General features: G+C 49.6%; 1 protein-coding gene across 1 annotated transcript in view; it reads left to right on the top strand.

The window, feature by feature from the left end:
• LOC147891098 (RNA methyltransferase family protein) overlaps positions 1 to 25,311 on the top strand; it is a 78,894-nt gene that overhangs the window by 5,569 nt on the left and 48,014 nt on the right. Inside the window, exons 2-5 of the mRNA XM_087389994.1 lie at positions 734 to 967; positions 14,135 to 14,314; positions 14,396 to 14,505; positions 14,637 to 14,748. Coding sequence (XP_087246120.1) covers positions 734 to 967; positions 14,135 to 14,314; positions 14,396 to 14,505; positions 14,637 to 14,748 — 636 coding nt within the window. The remainder of the gene's footprint in view (positions 1 to 733; positions 968 to 14,134; positions 14,315 to 14,395; positions 14,506 to 14,636; positions 14,749 to 25,311) is intronic.

Genomic DNA, 25,311 nt, shown 5'->3' with positions numbered 1-25,311 from the left:
ATAAATACAATGGATTTTACCAAAAAAAAAGTGTGTGTGAGAGAGAGAGAGAGAGAGAGAGAGAGAGAGAGAGAGAGAGATTTTATTAAAGTCTTCGGAAGACCAATGGGTCTATGAGACTCTGAAAAACCGGGTACAAACGAGCTGTGGTGGTGGAGCTACTAAACAAGCATATACACCAATGCAAAATGCAAAAAATGCAGAATGGTAGTACTAAGTCCCAAGTACAATATAGTCATGTCGGTGGTCGACTATATATCAATCTCATCATCAGCATCATCATCATCATCAGTACATCAGGGTGGATGAGGCAATGGGGGCATGAAATCGGCGAGAGTGTTGCTGGCCACTCACAGGTGCAGCCTTGGCATGTCTCTTGGTCATAGCTCTGCGTCTAACCAGGGCTACCGTGACCCCTATCGGTCGGGCTCTGACTCGGAACAGGGAGGGGATGTTCCCAAGTGTGATTTGTGTGTCAATCCTGTGTCTGAGCTGTCGGGTCATTGGCTCCAGGTCACGGTTAGAGAGAGAGAGAGAGAGAGGGACAGAGAGAGAGAGAGATATTCCTCAAGCTATTGAATTCTTGTAGGGAGGGGTGGTATCGTGGGGTGGGAAGGGGGGCATTGGTTGAGAGCTCAAATGAATGTGTGTGTGTGTGTGAGAGAGAGAGAGAGAGAGAGAGAGAGAGAGAGAGAGAGAGATTTTCCTCAACCTGTTGAATTATTTTGAACAGGCGATCAAAATAAGAACACTCTCTCCTCACGACAATGCCATCATTGCTCCTTGTGAACATGCAGCTGATTGTGGAGGTTGTAAAATGCAAAACCTTTCTTATGACGCACAACTCGACGCAAAAGAAAAACAAGTGTATGAAGTGGTTTCTCGGCTTGGACGGCTTGGTGGTTGTTATGAAAGCTTTATGAAAAAAATCATAGGATGCGCATCACAGTTTCATTATCGTAACAAGGTATATACAAGTTTTCCAGTTTGATATTCATAAAAGCATTGCCTGCTTTGTCCCATTTGGTTTTCTCTTTTTAACACAATACTGGTTTATTAGTAGTGAAGCATTTCTGGAGTTTGACAGAACATGGAAATCATTTGGGACTTGAGAGCATTTTCTTAGAATAACTTGAGAGATGGCTGATACTACCTCACGATGCTAGCCTCTCAATGAGTGAAAAAAGGTAATGTTCCTTAGTTCTCAATAAAATGCTTAGATAGATTGTCTTCTATGTATTTGTCGAAGTAAGTTGGCTGATCCATCTACCCTTGCTCGGATCTAGTGTATATTGAGAGCCAACCCAAGCAAGCATGGAATTATCAGTTCTATCAATGTCAATTCCACAAGTTACCATGGATCACATGCCAGTTTGTGAGTGGGAGCACATCAGTCTAAGCTTGAACTAGGTTGTTGTGAAAAAGGTTCTAGTGTTGCCTAGGATTGGTTTAAGGCATGTAGCAGGTATAGGTGTTGGATATCGGCGTCTTAGTGTGCTAGACTGTTGAGTCCTAGTGTGAGAGTGTCCTACATTGGTGGGGTGTAAAGTGTCCTACAGTCTACTTCTCTTTTGGGGGATTGTAGGGTCTCTTGACCTTTGGGTGTAGATTGAGCTAGATTTGATTTTGTGTGTGACATCATCAATGATGTTAGGTGTCGAGAAGATAAGGCTTGCCCAGCCTATAAATGACTGATGGTACCACTTGCGTGTTACCATGAGTCAATATCAAAGTTTCTATGCGTCAATCGTGTGATCGCAATAGGGCGTGCTTTGTATCAGTCTATGTTGCCAGCAGCTTTCTGCTTCACCTTGTACATCCACTTAGTCCCGATGGCACACCTGCCTATTGGCATGTCACACAACTCCTATGTACCATTTGCATGAATGGAATTAAGTTCAGCTCTCATGGCATCCATCCATTTCTTGCTATTAAAGGCATCCTTATGGCATAAGGTTGCTTGCTTGCTGTCCCTGAGAGTCTCCAAGAGCCACCTTGGGATGGTTTTCTGCTGTCTAATGACATCCCTCTCCTCTGCAAGTGCTTGTGCAATAGCATGATCATCAAGTGGCTGATAAATCAGGCTGCATCTTGAGGAGGCTATGATTGGCTAGAAGCATTGGGATGTGTACCCTGCAAAATCTGATCTGAAGCTATGTTTTGACTGAAAGAGGGGCAGCAAGGAATCAAACACATTAGAGGCATAAACTGATGGGTGTTTTTACAGTCCAGCCAAGGTAAAGCTGCATTCTCTGCAAAAACCACGTCTTCGTTGGACAATAACCTTGCTTGTGCTAGGCTGATACAACCTGTATCCTTTTCTTTGTGAGGCATAGCCTATGAAAATGCATTTAGCTACATAAGCTACAAGCTTATGCCTTAGCTGAGAGAGGACACATGCATATGCCAAGAGACCCAAACACCCGCATGTGTGAAATCATGCTTCATACGAAGTGATGGTCTTCAATGCCCGTGGGGATGCTCTATTGAGCACATAGTTGGCACACATTATTGCACACAACCAAAAGTTGTTGGGCAAAGACTTCCCCTTAAGCATGCATCTGGCCATTTCCATCAGTGTCCTATGTTTCCGCTCTGCGATTCCATTATGCTCCGGGCTGCTAAAAATCGGAAAATTCACGGGACATATACTCACCCCCCCTGTCAGTGGGAGTGTTAAGAGTTTGTTTCTACTCTTGTTCTAACCCATGGCAAGAAAGAAGAGAAGACATCAGACTTGGACTTAAAGGATAAACGCAAGTATGTTTGGTGAAGTCATCCACAAAGGTGATGAAGTGTAAATATTCCCCAAGTGATGCTGTCCGCATTAGCCTGCATACATCACTATGCACTAGGTGCAATTGCTTGGATGCACCAACAGTCCCATCTTTTGGAAATGAGAACCGATGCATTTTACCCAACAAGCAGCCCTCACAGACATGTTAGTAAGTGCATGAGTGGGGGGTTTCTTGCAAGTTGAATTTGAGAAATCGAAGAAGAAGGCAACTTGAGAGCTAAAAGACTGCAATTTTTCTTTCCATGAAAAAAGACTGCAATTTTGGAAAAAGCTGCCAATGTGCCAAATGAGGGCAAATCCAAAAAAAGCCCTAAATGCGACTGTTCCAATGAAATGTCATTGCAAATTGCAAATTTGGTTGCAATGTGAGCAAAGGTGACCCAAACGCCTCAAATGTGAATTGTAATGTTCAAATCTGACCATCGTGTGCTGCAAAACTGAGCAAACCCCCCCAAAAACTAAAGGCAAACTGCAAAAACCATTGCAGGGGCTGAAGTCAGAAGGGTGTAGTCAACTGTACGAATTGGTAAAAAGAATCGCCGTACGACTGTATAGTTAAATATGGAGATGAAGATTGCAGTCAAGATGGAGCACCAAGGTACTGGGCCTGTCTGTGCAGGTTTACAGCAGTGTTGGACAAAGAAATGAGGGCGTAGGAGCTCGAAAAGGCTACAAGACTGTTGCAGAACAGGCGCCTGAACTTAGAAGCAATGTGATCGAACAACAAGTCCTACCTCAGGCAAGAGCAGCGCGGGAAAGGTGAAAAGTTATGTGAGAGCTGCAAAGGATTGAAACATTAGTCACGGGGACTGGTTCCTGGTCCAATGGGAGTTGGAAGCTGGTCACGACTAGTAGATGGAGCTTGGAGCTACTCACAGAAGCTATAAATATCAGGTCGTGGTTGAAAAGGAGCTGCAAATGAAGCACCACAAGCTATCACAGTGTAGGCCATCTTCTGGTGGTTCTAGTGATGCCCTATAGGCCATGGTATGTGCCTTGTAGGCATAAATATAGGCACTTGTAGAGTTAGTGCCTTTTAGGCCACCTAGGACACTTAGTCCTTTGTGACACCTAGGACACTTAGTCCTAGGTCTAGGTACTTGTACCTTGTGCTTCTCTTTTTTCTATTATCCAAGTTTGACGTGACGGCTAAGACGTGTGCGACACTTTGCTACTTGCACACTCTCTCTCTCAAGCGATCCTACAGTGGTATCAGAGCAAGGTTTTAGATTCATCTCCTGCACCCGGACTCGTATCAGCTCCCTTCAGCTTCATTGCCCCTTCATCCGTACAGTCGTACGGTACAGCTTCGTACCTGTTTCTGTATTGCACTATGTACGTCCCTTGTACCTGCGTCGTACAACCATACAGTTCCGTATTGCTCCGCTCCGTACTACGTACATACACCGTACAGCCTACACACAGGATTTGCATCGTCGTACAGCCGTACAACAGGCGCAGTATCCATTTCGTACTATTCTCGTATCTACGCTGTACTTGTGTCGTACATCTTCCGTACAGACGTACGGAAGGTCTTGTAACTGCTTCGTACTTGCGTCGCCGTATAGCAACGTGGGAACGTACCTACATCTGTACAACCGTACTTGTTATTTCGTACACCAGGCTTTCGTATAGCAGACGTACCTGCTCCGTACAGTCTCCGTACATTGTAGTGTCGTATATTGGATTCCGTACTGCGCTCAGTACTATCCGTACAGTGGTACTTGTCCCAAGAGTACCGTACAAGCTTGGCACGTGTGAAGTCTTTTGCAGGGCATTCTCAAAATTTGGGGCTTTTGTGGTGGGAGCTCAATTTCAACTTGTGTTTGGGACAGTAAATCATACTTTTGCAGTTTAAAGCCTTGAGGCTATACATTGGGTCACATTTGCAAAATTTGGGGCTTTTCTGCATTTGTTCTCTTTTTGGCCTATTTGCCCTCAATAAATTTGGGCCTTTTGCTAGTTTTGCTGTCTTTGCAGTGAACATTGCCGGGCACAGTCACATTTGGGTCAGATCTGCATTTGCCCTTTGATTTGGGTCATAAATTTGCAGATATTTGCTGTCATTTTTGGGGTTTTCAGGTCTCTTTCAGGGTATCACATTTGCTATGGCTGGGAACAATCAAGATTTATTTGGAGTTCTTCGTGAAGATGATAAGTTGGATGGCACCAATTATCCGATGTGGTCTTATCTCATGAAACATATTCTTGTTGCAAAGCATTTGTGGAATATTGTTTTTGGGGCTGATTAGAGGCCAGCCAATCCTACAATGGTTGCCCTTACTACTGGTCCCTTTGCAAGGGGTACTTCTCCTGATGCCTCATCTTCTAGCACTCCTACGGCTGCTCTTCCAACTCAGGAACAGAGAAGATGGGATGCAAGAGATGCAAATGCACATTCATGTATTGCTTTATCATGCAAGAGAATCATTATTCCACACATCCGGTCTTGCAGGACAGCAAAGGATGCTTGGGATAAATTGGCTTCTCTCTATCAAATTCGCAATGAGGCACGTGTTGCATATTTGAGAAGGCAATTACAGGAAGTCAGCATGAATGAAGGTGACTCTATGGATGCATACCTGATAAAGGTCAAGGACCTCATGGAACAACTTGCCAACATTGATGAGGTGGTGCCAAATTCACAGCTTGTCAGTACCACATTGAATGGACTGCCAGAATCATATCAAGGGTTTGCTATAACCCTTCGATTAGTGGCCATGGGTAATCTAGACCACTATTCTTTTGATCAGCTCGTGACTTTGCTTTTGCAGGAAGAGCAAAGTAGAGCTAATAGACAAGCCATTATTCTTGATCATGCATTTGCTTCACAGCAGATAGGAAGAGGCAAGGCTTCCAAGCCTATGGGCAAGCCAAAATCTGCGCATAGCAGCTGCAATTCCTCCCATGCATCTAAAAATACAGCAGATAAGTCAAAGAAGAAAAGATGCAACTATCGTCGCAAGCCTGGACATGACATTTCAGAATGCAGGAAGATGGGAAGAGGCAAGGCTTCTTCCTGTCACAGCAGACAGGAAGAGGCAAGGCCTCCAAGCCTATGGGCAAGCCAAAATCTGCGCATAGCAGCTGCAATTCCTCCCATGCATCTAAAAATACAGCAGATAAGTCAAAGAAGAAAAGATGCAACTATTGTCACAAGCCTGGACATGACATTTCAGAATGTAGGAAGCGCATTTCTTCGGAGAAAAAGAAAGCAGGATTGACAGTTAATGCCTGTCATGCTATTGAATCCCATGAGCTAGAAGATGCTTCACATGCACATGCTCTTCAGGATGATTGGGCATGGGCTGTCCATTGCTCATTTGATCCCTCCAAAGCTGATGCATTCTTTATAGCTAATGATGCTCAGTCCTGGTACTTTGATAGTGGTGCTTCCAAGCATGTCACATCTTGCAGAGAGTTGTTTCATTCTTTAGCTGATGCACCTCGAGGGGGGATTGTCACATGTGCTTATATGCTTCATATGCTGTAAAAGGAATTGGAGATGTGCAGCTCACATCCATTTCAAGCCATCCTGTTACTTTGACAAATGTTCTTTTTGTGCCTGGAATTGAAGTCAACTTGATTTCAATTTCAGCAATTGCCACTTCAGGTTTCAGAGTTATTTTTGATGGCTACAGACGCCTAGTTTATGATCTTCGTGATGACCATGCCATAGTTCTCACTGGCACTTTGCAAAAGGGGCTTTATCACCTTGATCATCACTTAGCTGCACTTTCTATTGAAGCATTGGCTATTTTAGATTCATAGCTTGCTGAAACTCATCTTTGGCATGAGAGAATGGGCCATCTCAATTATAGAGCTCTTGCAAAGCTACATTCACAGCAGATGGCAAATGATGTACCTCAAACTCACACAGTTTCCAAACATGTGTGTGAGGGTTGTCTTTTGGGTAAGATGCATCGATTTCCTTTTCAAAAGAATTGTCCAAAACTCTCACAAAGGAAATTGCAGCTAGTGCACAGTGATGTCTGTGGCCCAATGAGGACAAATGCCATTGGGGGGTACAAGTATTTCATGACTCTCATTGATGATTTCACAAGATATTGCTGGATAAATCCTTTAAAAGCCAAATCTGAAGTTTTCTTATGCTTTCAGAGATGGGTGAATATGGTTGAGAATGAATCAGGATGCAAGCTTGTCACCCTCAACACAGATAGGGGGGGAGAGTGTGTTAGAAAATACCCAATAGAGGGTACACACAGCGGAAGACTTATAGTAATGCCGAGGAGCTCACACAGTGTGCGGTGTGGGTGTCGAATCACAAACTTCTTTACTTATGTGCATTCAATAGATGTGCAGACTCATCAATAGACAATGAACCAGCCAGATAGAGAAACCACCAAAATATATATTTCCGTCCAAAACTATGGACACAATACAAGAGAGATAGGTCCAGAGTCCCACCAATGGTGTGGTCCTCTGATCTTACCACAAGGTCTTTCTCCTATCTGTTGGCTATCTCTAGACTCGAGCCTGCGTGCTCCACCTCGAGCATCTGTAGACTTTCCGTCAGTGTGTTCTTCTCCACCTTACTGCCTGTTACCTGCCTGTGAATTAGCCTAGGTGGGCAGCCCCTGCCAAGCTTTGTCTGCAGCACACAGGTCCTTGTTCCACTGCTCCAACCTGCTTGTGAATGGCTGCTCCAAAAGGTATGATGATCACAACACCTTGCTGCCTTAGAAGACAGCCAAGGTCCCAGCCCTTAGGGAACTCAGTTTGCAGCACTCCTTCAACTCTCCTTTACCTCCAAGATGAGGCCAAAGGGAATGCCTTGAGGCTGCTCCTGTCTGCTCCACTTTCTGCTGGATGTTCGATGAGAAATGAGGCCACAAGCCTCTCCTTTTATAGGCCCCAAGGGCCCCTTGAACTAACTGACCAGCCAGCCCTAAATGGGCCGACTGGCTGGTCTGTTTGGGCCGACCAGTCTGCCCCAGAACAGCCCTTTAAAGGCTCACAAAACTAGGGCCCTTTGGCCCACACTTCTAGGGCTTTTGGCCCTCCAATCAAGGCAAGGGCCCAGCCTATATAAGGCATGCCATTGCCCACTGGCAGCCCCATTTGCTGCTCTACTAGGCCCGATGCAGTCCCGTACACATGCGTTGCTGACCTGCCATGTCAGCGCCTGTTTACCCTGTTCTCGTGATCTACCACGTGTGCGCCTCAGCTCTATACTATTCCGTACCGATGCTGATGTCATCCGTGGTCTCTTCTTTTGGGTCCCTACTGCTGTCCTTTGCTCCGCCTTATGCTCCTGCAGATCAGCGAGGTACCCGCCTCTCTTCTTTTGGGGCACATCCTGCCCTAGGTCTCCCTCCCCCACGCTCTCCTCATTTAGGGGCTTACAGATGGGAAGGTGACCTTTCCAACACCCCCTCTCACTGACACATCTCGGCCCAATGCCAACACGTCGATGACGATGCTCCAGTAACTCCCTCGTCATAGTCCTCTGGAACCTTTGGGTGTCGAAATCTTTTCCTGGCTTTTCATCCAGTGGCTCCACCAGGTCCAGTTCCGCTTCCGCACACCATCCTGGTACATAGGTCCATCTTTGGTAACACCTCCTGGTACCACCTCCTTCAGTCAAGTTCCCACCTCTGAACTCGAGCAATCCAACCGTCATGATCTTCCAGTCGTCCCCCTCATAATGAGTGAACAACCTGGAGTCTTCCAGGCACCATTGTTTGAGGGTCTGTTTCAACCCGTCCTTCCTTTGGCAAAGTCTTTAACGAAAGTACATCTCCAGATAACCTGGACCGCGAACTTTAAACGCACTTGACTGAACCTGAGTCACCCTCCTCCTCGCAAGGGCACAATCCTCCAGTCGTGAAAGTTGATTCCCAAGAGCTTCTGAATCAGGGTCGTCCTTCAGCAAGGTCCCTGCCTTTAGGCTCCCACACCTGTGAGCCTCCTACTTGGGCTCTGATACCATGTTAGAAAATACCCAACAAAGGGTACACACAGCGGAAGACTTGTAGTAATGCCCAGGAGCTCACACAGTGTGCGGTGTGGGTGTGGAATCACAAACTTCTTTACTTATGTGCATTCAATAGATGTGCAGACTCATCAATAGACAATGAACCAGCCAGATAGAGAAACCACCAAAATATATATTTCCGTCCAAAACTATGGACACAATACAAGAGAGTTAGGTCCAGAGTCCCACCAATGGTGTGGTCCTCTGATCTTACCACAAGGTCTTTCTCCTATCTGTTGGCTATCTCTAGACTCGAGCCCGCGTGCTCCACCTCGAGCGTCTGTAGACTTTCTGTCCAGTGTGTTCTTCTCCACCTTACTGCTTGTAAATCAGCCTAGGTAGGCAGCCCCTGCCAAGCTTTGTCTGCAGCACACAGGTCCTTGTTCCACTACTCCAACCTGCTTGTGAATGGCTGCTCCAGAAGGTATGATGATCACAACACCTTGCTGCCCTAGAAGACAGCCAAGGTCCCAGCCCTTAGAGAACTCAGTTTGCAGCACTCCTTCAACTCTCCTTTACCTCCAAGTTGAGGCCAAAGGGAATGCCTTCAGGCTGCTCCTGTCTGCTCCACTTTCTGCTGGATGTTGGATGAGAAATGAGGCCACAAGCCTCTCCTTTTATAGGCCCCAAGGGCCCCTTGAACTAACTGACCAGCCAGCCCTAAATGGGCCGACTGGCTGGTCTGTTTGGGTCAACCAGTCTGCCCCAAAACAGCCCTTTAAGGGCTCACAAAACTAGGGCCCTTTGGCCCACACTTCTAGGGCTTTTGGCCCTCCAATCAAGGTAGGGGCCCAGCCTATATAAGGCATGCCACTGCCCACTGGCAGCCCCATTTGCTGCTCTACCAGGCCCCATGCAGCCCCGTACACCTACGCTGCTGACCTGCCATGTCAGTGCTTGTTTACCTTGTTCTCCTGATCTGCCATGTGTGCGCATCAGCTCTGTACTATTCCGTACTGTTGCTGATGTCATCCATGGTCTCTTCTTTTGGGTCCCTACTGCTGTCCTCTGCTCCGCCTTATGCTCCTGTAGATCAGCCAGGTACCCACCTCTCTTTTTTTGGGGCACATCCTGCCCTAGGTCTCCCTCCCCCACGCTCTCCTCATTTGGGGGCTTACAGATGGGGAGGTGACCTTTCCAACAGAGTATATGTCAAAGGAGTTTGATGCATTTTTGTCTTCACGGGGAATTATTCACTCATGTACTACTCCTTACACTCCTCAGCAGAATCCTGTTTCTGAAAGGAAAAACAGATCCACAATGGAGATGGCTAGATGCATGCTTAAGGCCAAGTCTTTGCCCAATAAATTTTGGCTTGATGCAGTAATGTGTGCCAACTATGTGTTGAATAGATCACCTACACGGGCATTGAAGACTGTTACACCTTATGAAGCATGGAAAGGCAGGAAGTCTTCACTTTCACACATGAGAGTTTTTGGGTCTCTTGCATATGTTCATGTACCATCTCAGCTGAGACATAAGCTTGATGACAAGGCAATCAAATGCATATTTATTAGTTACAGCCAGGAGAGCAGAGGGTATTGGTTATATCAACCAAATACTGGGAAGATTAGTGTCAGTAGAGATGTAATCTTTGCTGAACATTCAGCTTCTCCTCTTGTGGACTGCAAAGCTAAGCCAGATGTTGACATGTTATATGCCTTTGAATCTTGGTTACCTCTGCCATCCTCAGAAGAGGACTTTGACCAGCAACATAAGCCTCCTGTAGGCCCTCCACCAAGCAATAATCAGCCACAACCCCATGCTGATTTGCAGGTTTCTCTTCCAGCACAAAATGATCCCACTATTCATGATGCAGTCATTGAAGAAAGAGCTGTCAATAGACAGCAAAGACAAGTTCCAGATGGCTTCTTGATACATTGAGGGACAACAAACAAGATCAGCCTTTTGCTGCCCGGACAAGATCAGGGAATAGACAGCATGGTCACTTTCTTGAGTTTGCACTCCTTGCTACAGCTTGCAATGAAGAGCCTCTGTGCCATAAAGATGCCTTTGACAGCAAAGAGTGGATGGATGCAATGAGAGCTGAGTTACATTCCATTGCTAAAAATGACACATGGGAATTAGTAGATCTTCCTCCCGGCAAGCATGCCATTGGAACCTGGTGGGTCTACAAATTAAAAAGGAAATCTGATGGCAGCATAGATCGATACAAAGCCTGTCTTGTTGCAAAAGGGTATGCTGCCCAACAACAAGGCATTGACTTTGAGGAGACATTTGCTCCCACATCTAGGATTACTACCATTAGATGTGTCATTGCCATTGCATTCGATCATCATTGGCAAGTGCACCAGCTTGACATCAAAACTGCTTTTCTTCATGGGGATTTGCAGGAAGAAGTCTATGTCTCACAACCTCCTGGCTTTGAGGTTGTTAATTTTGAAAATAAGGTATGCCGGCTTAGAAAAGCCCTTTATGGTTTGAAGCAGGCACCCAAGGCATGGTATGCCAAAATTCATGCACACTTACTATTCCTTGGTTTTTAGAATAGCCCCACAGAACCCACTCTTTATGTCCGTGGGAGTGGATCTGATTTTTTAGTGCTGATTTTATATGTGGATGATATGCTCATCACGGGCCCAGATACTCAGCAAATTGCAGCTTTCAAGGCTGATTTGCAGCAGATTTTTGACATGTCAGACATGGGACAGATCCATTATTATTTGGGCATTCAGTTTGCTCATGTTGAGGGGGGTATCGTGATGTCTCAGTCCAAGTATAGTGGACAGCTCCTTGATCGTTTTCCGTTCGAGGATTGCAAGCCGATCTCTACTCCAGTGGACCCTGGCTTCAAATTCTCAGCTCATGATGGGAGCCCACCATGTGATATCACTCTTTATTCGTGCACATGCCCAGTTCGCAGCATTGGCAGGCAGTGAAGAGAGTCTTCAGATCTCTCAGAGGCACTCAAGATTTAGCCCTCTTCTATGGTGATCAGGGTTCACTTACCATGCATGCTTACACGGATAGTGACTGGGCAGGATGTTCCGACACGAGAGTGTCACATACTGGCAATTGTTTTTTGCTTGGCAATTCATGTATCTCTTGGCTCAGCAAGAAGCAACCAACAATTGCCACATCTAGCTGGAGGATGAGTATAGGGCAGCTTTCACCGCTACAGTAGAGTGTGTTTGGCTTCGACAGTTACTTACAGATCTTGGTATTCGCCAGACATCCTCCACTATTGTCTACACTGACAGCCAGAGTGCTTTGGCCATTGCATGTAACCCAGTGTTTCATGCGTGTACCAAGCATATTGAAGTTCACTATCATTATGTTCGGGAGCAGTTGTCAGCGAGAGACATAGAGTTGTCCTATCTTTCCACAGAGGACAACATAGCAGATATGTTTACAAAGGCACTTCCTCGTCCCAAGTTCGAAGTCTTTCGACAGGCTTTACACTTGGTTCCCTTTGTTACATGATTTCGCATCCCTTGTACATTCATAGGTGGCTATATTCTTTTGGATGAACATGTGCCACCATGACGAGAAAATACCAGGTATTCTGAGACGTTTCTAGAATACTTCAGCCCATCCCATGGAGGGGGGTTTGTAGGCCATCTTCTGGTGGTTCTAGTGATGCCCTATAGGCCATGGTATGTGCCTTGTAGGCATAAATATAGGCAGTTGTAGAGTTAGTGTCTTTTAGGCCACATAGGACAGTTAGTCCTATGTGACACCTAGGACACTTAGTCCTAGGTCTAGGTACTTGTACCTTGTACTTCTCTTTTTTCTATTATCCAAGTTTGACTTGACGGCTAAGACGTGTGCGACACTTTGCTGCCTGCACTCTCTCTCTCAAGCAATCCTACACACGGGAGTTGAATGGAGTTGCCATATTTCTAGTTCTCGACCTTGGACGACAAAAGCTGTTGTGGGACGCGAACTGAGCTACTATATTTCTAGTTCCCGACCCCGGACGAATGGTTATACAACCAAAAGCCACTTCCACCCTTCATCGTGCATTGGGTCTGTTCCCGTCCTCACTTGTAGCATTTGTTTATTTGAGAGGAACCCGGGCTGAGCTGTTGGATGTGAGGAGCGATGGAACAAGGCTGCTGAAGGAACTGAAGTATTCTTGCACATGGATAATGAGAATTTGTGACCCTTGTGTGAACATGTGTGCCCCTCATAGTGGGCATTTTGCTCAGAAATGCTCGTTTGGGAGAGACTCAAATGAAATATTAGTCTTCACCTCCTATTTTTATGTTGAATGAAGAGAATGTGGACTACTTGTTTATTAGTCTTCTCCTTCACCTCTGGAGTGCTGGTAGAAACTTAGTAGGAAGACCTTTGTATAAATGGATGGCAAAGTATGTGTGGATGTGTATGTGTATGTGTGAGAGCTTATGTTTATACTATGGTCTGGTGGGTATGTCATAGTAGCTAGTCCCTGCTACGCGTGATTGAGCTTTTGGTTTTCAACCTTGTGACTGCCATGAGATTGAAACTGCACTGTGTTGTGTTTTAAGAGGATGAGTTTGGGCATGCTCTTGGATTCATCTAGATATACATCCCACTGTATTAGCAGACATCAAAATTTAACTGCTGAAGTTTTTGTCCATGTGGCAGCTTGCTGATATTGCGATAAATTCTTCTTTGATGAGAGAAGCTTCTTTTCTATTGGCTGTCTGGTTCTGCAATAATTCATAAATGAGGACTGCAATATAATGAGGAGGGAGGAAATGAGGACTGCAAGCCTCTTATTACTTGACTTCTGAAGCTGTGCTCTGGAGTTTTCACAAAAGTGAAGCTGCAACTGAGCTCTGGTTTGAAGCAAAAGCAGGGATTGTTTCATGCATTATGTGAATTTAAAGCTGGATGGCCAGCCACACTCCAAGAATTGTGTGTGCACCAGCTTTTACACACTGACACAAGGGCGCCTGTGTCTGTTTCTAGATGCTCATTCCTGTTTCTGTTTCTAGATGCTCAGTATTGATTTGTCTGTTCAGTATAAATCTCTTAACTTGTTTGAAAGGACAATATCGAGTACACTGGTAAGGAGCTGTACATTCAATTGTGAAATGAAGCCATGAGAATCCTTTTAGATGACCTTATCTGACATCTGTTGTTCTGAGGTTCTGATAGAATATTTGACCAGATTACTTCTTTGTGACATAACTTTACGGTCATATAGCTGGGTGCTATATTTATCAGTTGAATGTGACCATTGCTTTGGCAAATGATCGACGTTCTGCAAAATTTGTCATTCCTCCAGCTCTTTGACAAAGTCTGGAACTGCTGTGAAAGAGGTTTAATTTGATGGCCTTTTGCTCTCCAGTCATACATGAATTGAACATTGAATATATGATACACAGATGGAGTTCTCTTTCAGCACCAAGAAATGGACTCCACAGGATGAATATGAAGCTATGTCACAGCAAAGTTCTGAAGACTCTTGTATGGATCAATTTGCTCTTGGACTACATGCACCAGGTCGATTTGACAAAGTTCTCTCCATCAATAAATGCTTGCTGCAAGAGCATGCTGCCAATATGGTATACCATCTGTCTCTTTCATGTATGAACAATTATGTAGTAAGTTGACTTGTTTAACTGAAATTAATTTGCATACTGCAGGTTCTAGAGAAAGTCCAACATTATTGTGGCAGTCGTACGCAGGAACTGCCACCGTATAATACTCACAATCATGAGGGGTTTCTGAAGCACCTTATGATAAGATCTGGAAGGTCAGTTTGCTATTCCTCTCTTGATTTCCTTCCCTGGAAGAAGTAAACTAACAGCTTTGAAGAAAAAATCAGGTATCTGCTAATGTTCTTTAAATTATCCTCCTTGTTGATCAGTTAATGATGTTTTTCAGAGAACCTGAAACGGGAAATTTACAGCTGATGGTGAATTTTGTGACGTCTAAGTTTGAGCCGCACCTTCTACAACCTCTTGTGAAAGAGCTTGTGACAAGTGTTCCTGAAGTGGTAATCTATGGTTGCCATTTGAATTGTCAGTTTGCTGAATTGCAGTAGAAGTGAAAGTTGTGGCATTGGAGGGTTTGTTGCAACAGACAGTCCCTGAGCCTTCAGCACTGAAACATTAAACGAAGATAAGGGCCAGGAGATTCCTTTTTGTAACAGGCCTCTTGGCAAATGAAGCAGTACAGGTGCACCATTTTGAAAAGAATGCAGTCTTTGGTACGGATGGCCAATATAAGGCTAAACATAGGCTAAGAAGCCCCTTCCAATTTCCTGTCAGTTAAGGGGCAGTACGGATGCACAATATTAGAGGAATTGCATGCACTAGTGAGACATTTCCTCTGGTGTTTATTTACTGTGATTATTGAACCATAATGGGTTGACCTTGCGAGAATCAAGATATGCCTTAGATCAGGAGATGATTTATCACTAAAATCAATATCAAAACATGTTACCTGAAATTCATGGATTATCTCGGTGAGACGCCACATGATGATGCAAAGAGCAAATATTAGCAGAAAGGAAATTTAGGTTAGCTTGGCATGATGGAATGCTGTAACTGGTGTAGTTATGTACAGAGGTGTAGCCTGCATAATGGATCCGGCTCTAGACTCTAACCTTCAAGTCCTTTTAGAGGAGAGTGTTTTCTAGGATAACTCTTATCCATTCGAGTCCACATCCTTTTTTTCCTTTTCATTTCGGGGTCGAGGGGGATGGCGGGCAGGGAGGAGGCGGCTTCTCTCTCTCTCTCTCACACACACACACACACACACACACACACCCAGAGAGAGAGAGAGAGAGAGAGCTCACGGGTCTAGCACACGCCAAAAAAGAGTGACAACATTTGGATAAACCAGAGGGTCAAGGAGTGCACATGGCATCTCATCTCGAGGTTATTATAGCACACATCTAAGCTCTAGTACTATGATAAAATTAGCCTTCATTACGTCTGTTTAAGACTGAGGGTCTTTGGGTTTGGATTTGAAGTCTCTAATGAGTGCTTTTCCATCTCTGTAAACAGCCATTTACCTTCCTTGCGAGCTTCCTTCACTTTAGCTAGCTCTGTGGCTTTCATCTTGAGTTGCATTGAGGTAAGCTCCTCTGAGATCCATATCTTGGTACCTCTTAATTTGTTGGTTTGCTTAAGAGCTTTGCTTCTTGCGATCTTGTTCTTCAGAATTAATTTGGCTTGTGTCCCTTGTTGGAGGACACAAACCATATATATATATATATATATATATAGAGAGAGAGAGAGAGAGAGAGAGAGAGAGAGAGAGGCAATAGCAACTGTATATAAATCCAAGAATACAACCACGGCGAAGGGGCGTGTTCAAGAGAAAGAGAGGATGCGCCAAGAGAGGCCCTGTGTGAGACACCTTGAGTGGAGAAGGGGGAGCCTTTTATATGTCCCTAAGCCAGCCTGTTTGGTGACAAGGGCTGGCCATTTACTGACCAGCATGTCAGCCTTGACCCGACCAACAGGTCGGCTGACCCGACCCAACCAAGGCCGGTTAGGTCGGGTCGACCTGACTAATCAGGTCGGGTAACCTGTCCTGGTTGGGGCTTAGTTTGGGCTCCCAACTCAGTCCTACCAGCTAGCATAGCCAGCCTAATGAAGTCTCCACCTATCCTATCCTCCCCAGGCAGGCACAACCACAATAAAGCCCTCTCTCATTACGATAAGCCAAACTTTAACACCCTCTTTGCAGCTCATGGTGAGCACAGTGAACTGAAGAAGCAACCATGGACCCTTCAGTAGCGCGCCTACTAGATTCACCTTGGAGAGAGCACCAAATAGATTGAATCCTCGAATTATAATGCCACCTTGAACAGCAAATGAGATGTCCTCAGTTGTGATTTCGAATACCAGTCTGCATTTAGTTTCCAATGGGGTATGATCTGTTGGCACACACCACGATCTATATTCTTCGGTGAGCACATAATGTATAGGAACCTTGAACAGCGAACTTCTGTACACAGTGTCCATAGTCTCTATGACATCAAGTAACAAACCTCGAACATATCTGGTCCATAGCTCTACAACCTTGCTTTGCTTGCGAGACTTTCAACTGATAGGGGCCGTTATCAGCCCACTCCCGCCCACATGCCCTCTCTGGCTGTGACCCATGGGGGGACCAGTAACTAGTGCTAGAAAGCTCATGCAGCCTGGAGATCTTGGGCAACTACTACCTTGGAACCACTAGACTATTCGAAGATGAACCTGATGCCGTGTCGTGGTCCTTAGATTTGTTCTTGGACTGACAATCCTTGGCCAAATGCCCTCTCTTTCCGCAAGCATAGCACTTAGACCTTCCTTTCTTGTGCACTATAAAAAATGCTTGACCACTTGGAGTGACTCCGGAGCTTACCTTGGGAGATGAGAACTAGCTCCTCTTTGCCGAAAAAACAGTGCTAATTATATTACTTCGAGAACAAGATACAAGAGGTCAGCTTATAGCTGACGGGCTGCGTTCACAAATCAGACACAGCCCTAAAAGGTAGCATAATAAATCATACTCTCACGGAGGGATATGACGAGTGTGAATGAACAGCCATCGGGGTGGTGAGTAGTGCCACCGAAGGCCCTGCGTAGTCTGCTCGAAGAAGAGGCCTTGTGTGTCCCAAGCCCGGAGGAAGCGTCTCCGCTTCTCCTGACCGGCCCGGGAGTCTCCCTGAATCTGGTCCCACTGGCCTCTGAGGGTATGAATAATCTCACTCCAAATCTCCGCCATGATCTGGGCAGTCGATAAGGAGGTGCCACCGAGGATCTGCGCGCAGCGCGAGGTCCAGATGTGCCACCCTGTAATGCTGCTAATAATCTCCCAGACTGGCTGCCTCTCCCGAACTCCTGTATCAGCCTCTGCTAGGTGCTGCGGGATACCCTCGAGCGGCCCCCACGTCCCCTGTGTGATAAGGAAAGTGGGGTCCTGCTGGCATGCCTCGAATAAGTGATGAAGACCAGGTGCGGTGCTGCACCAACAGAACGCGCCCCAAGTGATCAATCCTAGCTCTGGTGCTGCGCGAGTAAGAATCCCGAAAGTCCACCTCCACACTTCCTGGGCGCGAGTGCAGCTCCACAGGCAGTGTTTTGGTGACTCCTCATCCGCATGGCAAATCTGGCAGCATCCGTCCTGGCCTATCTGCCTCAACCAGCTCCCCACTGGAAGACCTTTGTGGGCAAGAAGCCACAGGAAGTATGAGATCTTCCGCGGCCGCCAGCTCTCCCACAAGGCCTTCCAGAATGCCTGCAAAAAGAACCTGGAAATACCCTGTGCGTACCAGCTGGGTCGCTGGGTGGGGGGCGGCTCTGCATCCTCCCGAGAACTCGCCTGCCCAGAGTCGTGCTGTAGGCGAAGAAGGAAGTCGGCCCCTGTCCTGTCACAATCTCTAGCCACCACCACTCTCCTGGGTCCCAATCAAGCTCTGACAAGGCCCGCCCCTCCCAGAGCCAAAGACGCCAAAGCTGCAACTGGTCCTGCTCGATGCTAGGGTCGGTACGCCAGACCTTCCCCAAAAGGCCTACGACCCGAACCCTCTGCCACGGGAGTAGGGGGTCGATGAGCGCATCCTCTCTGCTGAGTCGTCCATCCCCAGAAACCGCGAAGAAGGAGATAGAGGAGTCATCCATACGTCCTGCGATCACCAGTGGGATGCCACGGGGGGTGAATTGTCCCAGCCAGCAGGTGTCACCAGGCATGAGGACCTGAGGCTCAGGTGGAACCAACCAAACAGCTGGGATCGCATCGTCGATCTCCGTGCGTCTTGCCTGGACTCCACGTGCACCTCCAGCTGCGTCTGCAAGATCAGCCATCTCCAGATGTCTGTACGTATCCCTCCAAACTCGAAGGGACCGGGCTGGCCCCCTCATCTAGCCGTCCCCCCTGATATGTGATCTTTCCCCCAACTGAAGGCCCTCGGCATCTCTGACCTGACCGTTCCAGATAAGCGGCTGGCGATCGATCTCCTCCTGACAGCTGGGAGGGGACTGAATGAGACTGAGGCGGAGCCGCCTCCAAACCATGAGGAGGCTACGAACGAGTGGGGAACGGGGCTGAGTGAGCGGGGCGGAAGTGAAGATCCACCTGAGGGACGGTAGCCACTCTCCACCTCGGCGCGGGACACAAGAGCCGACTCCCTGCTGAAGTAACATCTTCCACGTCTGCCCCCCCGGGGTCAGACCGCGGATGACAAGCTTGCCTAACAAGGCCTGACTCTGAAGCTCTGGATCGATGACCCCCAGGCCACCCTCAGCCTGCGGAAGAATGACTGTCTGCCAAGCAACCCTGGCTCTGGTATCTCTAAGACCATCCTCCCCAGACCAAAGGAAGTTCCGAACCAACCTCCTGAGCTGTGCCACGCTGGATCTCGAGAAGCACCAGCAGGAAGCCACATACCAAGCCGTGGCTAGGAGGACCTGGTTGACTACCAGGGCACGACCTGCAAGAGACAGCTTAGCAGTGCTCCAGAAAGCCAGCTTCCGTCGGATGGAGTCTAGCACCGGGAGAAACTGCTGAGCTGGCGTGATGTCTAGGCCAACCTGAAAGCCAAGGTATCTAGCTGTCTGTCCCCGTGGAATCCATCTGAAACCCAGGAATCGCCCCCACTGAGAACACGCCCCAGGGTCTGTGAGAAAACCAACTGATTTGTTCCAGTTGATTTTCGCACCAGCGGCCGAGCAGAAGACCTCCAGGGCCATCCACACCCTCTCTAGCATCCTCTCATCGTCGTGGACATAAAGGGCTGTATCATCTGCGTACTCCGAGTCCAAAAGCTCCGTGTCCTCCCGGAGTGGAAGGCGAACACCCCTGATCCCGGTGGACCTCGCCCGAAGGTAGTAAGTCATGGCCTCGGCGAAGAAAAGAAACAGGTAAGGAGCAAGGGGGCAGCCCTGACGCACTGATCTCTCCAAGCTAAAGCGCTCACCCATCCTGCCTCCAATGATGACCCTGCTAGACGCTGTCCTGTACAAAGCTGAGATACCCTGAATCCAACCTGCCGGGAAACCTAGCCGCTCCAGAGTCCCCTCCAAAAAGGACCAGTCCACTCGATCGTATGCCTTCTCGAAGTCGAGAAGTAGAATGGCAAGGTGTGATCCGCTGTGCTGAGCCCACTCTGCCGCCTCTGAAAAGGTGAAGACATTATCCAGGATGCTGCGATCCTGGACAAAGCCTGTCTGAGTGTCATGAATGAGGTCTTGGAGTAGAGGCCGAACTCTGGCACTGATCATCTTGGCGAGGGTTGTAGGCAGTGGTAAGGAGAGTGATCGGACGCCACTGGCGGATCTCCTGTCTATCTCCTCCCTTCGGGATGAGGCAAATCAGTCCCGAGGAAAGGCTCTCTGGCATCTGACCGCTACTGAAAATCCCCTGCAGAGCTGCAAGGAGGGGCTGATGGATCTGGTCCCAGAAGGAGGTGAAAAATGCTCGGGATAGCCCATCCTCTCCTGGGCATTTCTGTCCGTCGATAGCCATCACGGCCTCCAACATCTCATCCAAGGTGAACGGTGCCAACAACGTCGCCTGCATGCTAGGCTGGACCAGGGATGGAATGTGCCTCCACACCTCCTCACGGGCACGACTAGCACGAGGGGCAAGCGGCTCCTGCTGGAAGAGGGTCCTGTAGAAGTCAGTGGCCAACCCCAGGACCTCCCCCGGATCCGTAACGATGTGACCATCCGCTGTCCTGAGACTTCGAAGCTGATCACCTGCAGCTCTCTGGCCATGCGTCCTGAAGAACTCCCTGCACATCCGGTCACCCTTCCCGGCCCAGAAGGAGAGAGAGGCGTGATAGGAAAACTCTGAGCGACGCTAGAGTGTCTCCTCCAGGAGGGCTCTGGCTCGAAGGGCCTGGATCCGAAGCTCCTCCGAGCCCGGGGAAGCCTGCTGGAGTCGCTGAATGGAGGCGAGGTCCCTCCGAAGAGCTCTCTCTCTGCCCCACCAATCCTGTCGAACCTGTAGGGCTGCTAGCTGGCAGATCTGGCTGGACTCCTGCAGAGCCTGCGCAACTGAGTCTACCAGATCCACGCACTCCCCCCAGTCTCTGTCCCAAAGATTGCAAATACTGCTGCGCACGTTCACCCTCGAGAAAATGGAGTCGGGAATCCTGCATGACCGGGGGGGAAGGGTCTGGGCTGCCGAATCTAATGATAGGAGCACAGGCGCATGGTCGGAAAGTGTCGTCCCTAGAACTATACCCGCCTGGCCGCCTCTGCTGATGGCCCAATCACTGACATAAAATCTATCAAGCCTCTCCAGGAGTCTGCCTCCTTCCCTGCGGAAGCCCCAAGAGAAGTCCAGGCTCCCGTGCCAACGCCGGAAGGACGGGTCTCTCCAACTGTCCCTCCCTCCTGTCGCGAAGATGAAAGAGTCCCAAGCTGACTGCTCTGCCTGAGCCATACCTGTGAACTCCGGACCTCTACCCTGCTGGTCCTCCAAGGTCTCCAGATTGTTGAAGTCACCTCCAACAATCTAGGAATCCATGTCTGGAAGAATCCCTGTAAGTGTCCTCCAGAAGGTGGCTCTGCATCGGAGGTCTGTGGGAGCATAAATGTTGAGGATTCCTATTTTGGATCCCTCCAAATCCAGGCCTACCCAAAGGGCTCGGCCTGGGATCAACGTGCCATGACCGAAAACTCCCTGGGCTAACTGCTCGCACACGGAGGTACAGACACCCCCACTCCTCCCCTGTGCGCTGATCGAGGGCTCCCAGTAAGTGTAGGAACGTCCAGGGAGAACCTTCCCGCAGCTACGGGAATGAGCCGCAGAAAGCTTGTGCTCCTAGAGCAGAAGTACATCCAAACGACCAATCACTGCAGGCTGAAGTTCCTGTCGTAAAATGAGCTTCCTGGGACCACGGGTGCCAGAAGAGTGAAACCCGTTCACATTCCAGGATACGAGGTGTAGGCTCATGGAAAGGGATGGGGGGCTGCGAACAACTGTCTGCTCGCGGTCGAAGTCGATGAAGAATCAGACATGTCGGAATGGAGGCGCTGCCGCTTATGAGAAGGTTTGGAGGGGGAGACGGGGTCGTCCTGCCCGTTCTTCAACACCTTCAGCAAAGGCGAGAGGCCTTTGGTGCCATGAACAAATGCTTTCTCGAGCCAGCTCGAGATCTCTGAAGTGGTCATCCCATAGAAGGTTCGGAGTTTCTGATGGGACCAAGCTCTGACATCCTGGGGGAGAGGCCATGACAGGGGAGGTCTGAGGATCACAATCAGTCGGAAGCGTTTGGCGGCGCAACGCCACCGCAGGCGCACATCGCCCTCGGACCACTGAGTCTCGAGAAGCTGCCCACCGGACGGGCCTATCCAGGAGCAAACCTGGGCGTGTGTCTGCTCTCTGAGAGCCTCCCAAACCGAGTCGTCTGTCCAGGTCTCGGTGCCATCGCTGAGGAACGTGAAAGCGAAGCTAGGGCCATCCCTAGGGGCCAAGGCGACAATCTTCCCATCCGCCCCTTTGCGGAGCAGGAAGATACTGATGTCGAGACAAGCCGGGAAGGTCCCAAGGTCGGCCACATCCAAGTAGTCCCAAGGGCCAGATCTGTAAAAGTCTCGAGGAAGCTCTCTCTCCTGAAGCTGAGACCCATCAGAGTCTGCCACTGAGGGGCTAGCGGGCAGGGAAGCCTGCTCCAGTGGTGGTGTAGACTCCGGGTGTCCTGCCAGCGGGAGGGAAGGGGGAGGAGGCTGAGGGGTAGGCGACTCGGACTCCACGGAGGCGACTGGCGGAGAAGGTGGAGGAGAAGGAGCGGGGACTGCCCTCGGCTGGGAGGCCGACGGTGCAGCTAACTCTGTAGGAGAGTCGAGGGGGACGGGGGGAGGGGGGGGATGGGGATGCATCTGGGACTGGGGCTGAGAGGGAGGAGGAGGAGACTGAGGAAGAAGAGGCGGGGGCTGAAGCTGCGGGTCGGGCGAAGGGGGGGGAAACTGGGGAAGGGGCTGGGACTGAGTGGAAAGGGGCGGGGGAGCGGGAGAGAGGGGGATCTGAGGCTGTGAAGGGCGGGCTGCCGTCGAAGAAGAAGCTCTCCCAGGTCCCTGGGGCGGCTGCCTGTCAGGTCTATGGGGTGCTGCTGCAGGAAGGGTAACCTCTGCCTCCTTGCCTTTATCCGAAATCTTCTTGTTCTTTCCTCTTTTCCTTCTAACCTCGGTCCAACCACCCACTAACTCTGGACCGGGCTCCGGCTGCCTCGGCTCCTCCTGACGTGGCTGTCTGGGGGGGGCGGGGGGGGCGGGGGCGGGGGGGTCGAGATGAGCTGGCGAAACGTGGACAAGCAGCCGCCAAGTGCCCAAAGCCGTGGCACCTCAGGCACTGACCTGGCTGTCCGGTGACTATCATGCTCTGGGTGATGCTGCCGGCATCTGTCACAATCTCGATCACTGCAGGGAGAGTCGCAGGATCTGCCACAGCCACACGGACTCGGGGGGCTCCTGCCGTGGTCACCGCGTCGGCGAAAGTGTCATGCATAACCCAGCCAAAGTGGGAGCCCAAGTCCCTGACAATCGGCGGCAGCTCAGCAGCAAGACCTGGAAAAACTAGTGTCACTGGGTGGCGAGGTATACGGAACCGAACATCAAAATCTGCTGCGCTGAATCCACGGTACCACGGGACTATCATGATAATCTTTCCATCCACCGATGTGGGGGAACCGGCAATCAGGTTGCTCGCAGCTTTCTCATTGGAGAGTTTGAGCCAGAAGATGCCCCTTCCCATAAGGGCCACCTCCTCAATATGGCCATCCTCTAGCAGGAGAGTGGACTGGAGCCAGTCCCTGATGGTTGATCTGGAGGGAGAGTGTCCAATGACTCTACCGTAAACAGAGGTACGGGCAAAGTCAATGGCAACCTCCTGAACACGAGATGATTGTTGCTCTGTCAGGATAACGCGGTAGGCATCTGGAGAGGGAGGGTCCGACTGGGCCTCCGGATCCGGGCAGGGGGCCGCCATACCGCCAAGACTAACTGCAAGCTTCCGATGAGGAACAGGCTGCCACCCAAAAAAGGGGGGGCGAAGCGGGAGGGTGGAGCCTGGGTGTGGAGAGGACGGTTGCGGAGGCGGAGGGTGGAGGCGGGGTGGAGGAGTGGAGCGGGAGGGCGGGCGAGGCGAAGTGAGGGGGCGGGGGGGTCGGGGCGGGGGGCGGGGTGAAGGGTGCGGGGTGCGGGAAGACGGGGGGCGCGTAAGGGCGGGGGGGCGGGGTTGGTGTGGCGGGGGCGGAGAGGTGAAGCGGGGGGCGGGGGGAGCGGAATGGAGGCGGGGGGGGCGGGTGAAGCGAAGGGGGTCGGGCGGGAGAGGCGGAGCGGCGAGAGGGGGGGGGTGAGGTGAAGCGAGGGGGGGGTGGGGTGAAACGAGGTGAGGCGGAAGGGGCGGGATGGAAGGGAGCGGGGAGACGAGGGCGGCTGAGACGAGGGGAGGGGGGGGGAGTGGAGGCGAGGGGCGGCGATGGAGAGGTGAGGTGGAGAGGCGATGGAGAGGCGAGGTGGAGAGGCGAGGGGCGGCGATGGAGAGGCGGCGGGTGAGGGGGAGGGCGGGCGGGGGGCGAGGGCGGAGAGGCAGGGGGCGGGGGTGGTCGCGGCGAGGGGGGGAGCTAGGGAGGGGAGGTAGAGCTAGCGGTGGGGGGGAGGGAAGCTCGCAGGAGCTGCTCGAACCTCAACCAAGTTTTTCTGAGGGAGAGCCCCTCTTACTCCCACTCGTGTCCAGATCTCATACAAGCCTCAAGGGGGATGTAAAGCATGAAGAGAGTTAGTGATAGAGGGCATCCTTGGTTCACACCGATGGTGCTCTCAACCGAATCCGATAACTGGCTCCTCTTTGGGAGCACAAGTCATCAAAGTCCAACTGACTTGTTGTGACCTGGCACCTCAAAGCTCGAGAGACCGTCATACTGTGGTGGAAGCTTGGTTAGGATGAGAGCCACCAACTGGAGAGATGTGAAGGGAGTACCCATTGTATGTAGAACCTTAGCTTGCATCAAGAATGGCTGGATGGTGCTTGCTGTGGGGAACTTGAGATGGCAGAGCTGTCCCTGCAAATTGACAGTTCGCAGTGCTGAAGCCCTTGTGTAGAGATCCTCCAACTTAAACCATACATCGTATGCAATATTCAGCGTTTGGAGGGGTTAGATAGGTACACAAAGTGGAACCGAGGAATGGAAACGAACAGCCTGGCCAAGGGTAACATGGTTGCAGGAGTAGGTGAAACCCTCGGGAGAAGCAACTCGGCAAGTTGAGCGGTCCTAGAGCACCATGATGCAGAAAATTGCCATGCTGCTCTCTCTCCACACACCACACACACACACAGCATACACACCCACGCACAACCACACACACAGAGACACCCAACCCCACTCCCTCCCCTCCCAACCCCACTCCCACTCCCGCTCCCACTCCCACTCATACTCACTCACACGTTCTTTCATACTCACCTTTAAAAAAAAAATAGGTGAAATCTATTTGTTTCAATATTACAAGAAACAGTCCCAAAGAAAGGGACATGTAATTACAACATCAAAAGGTCTCATTATATGACAAAAAAGCAAGATAATCAAGATACCGCGCATGCATGCAATCAAAGAAAGATT

This window comes from Dipteris shenzhenensis, chromosome 18 (genome assembly GCF_047967505.1).
Source record: "Dipteris shenzhenensis isolate YYH24624 ecotype China chromosome 18, Dip_SZ_1.0, whole genome shotgun sequence".
NCBI lineage: Eukaryota > Viridiplantae > Streptophyta > Polypodiopsida > Gleicheniales > Dipteridaceae > Dipteris > Dipteris shenzhenensis.
This window is presented reverse-complemented; position numbering and strand designations above follow the sequence as displayed.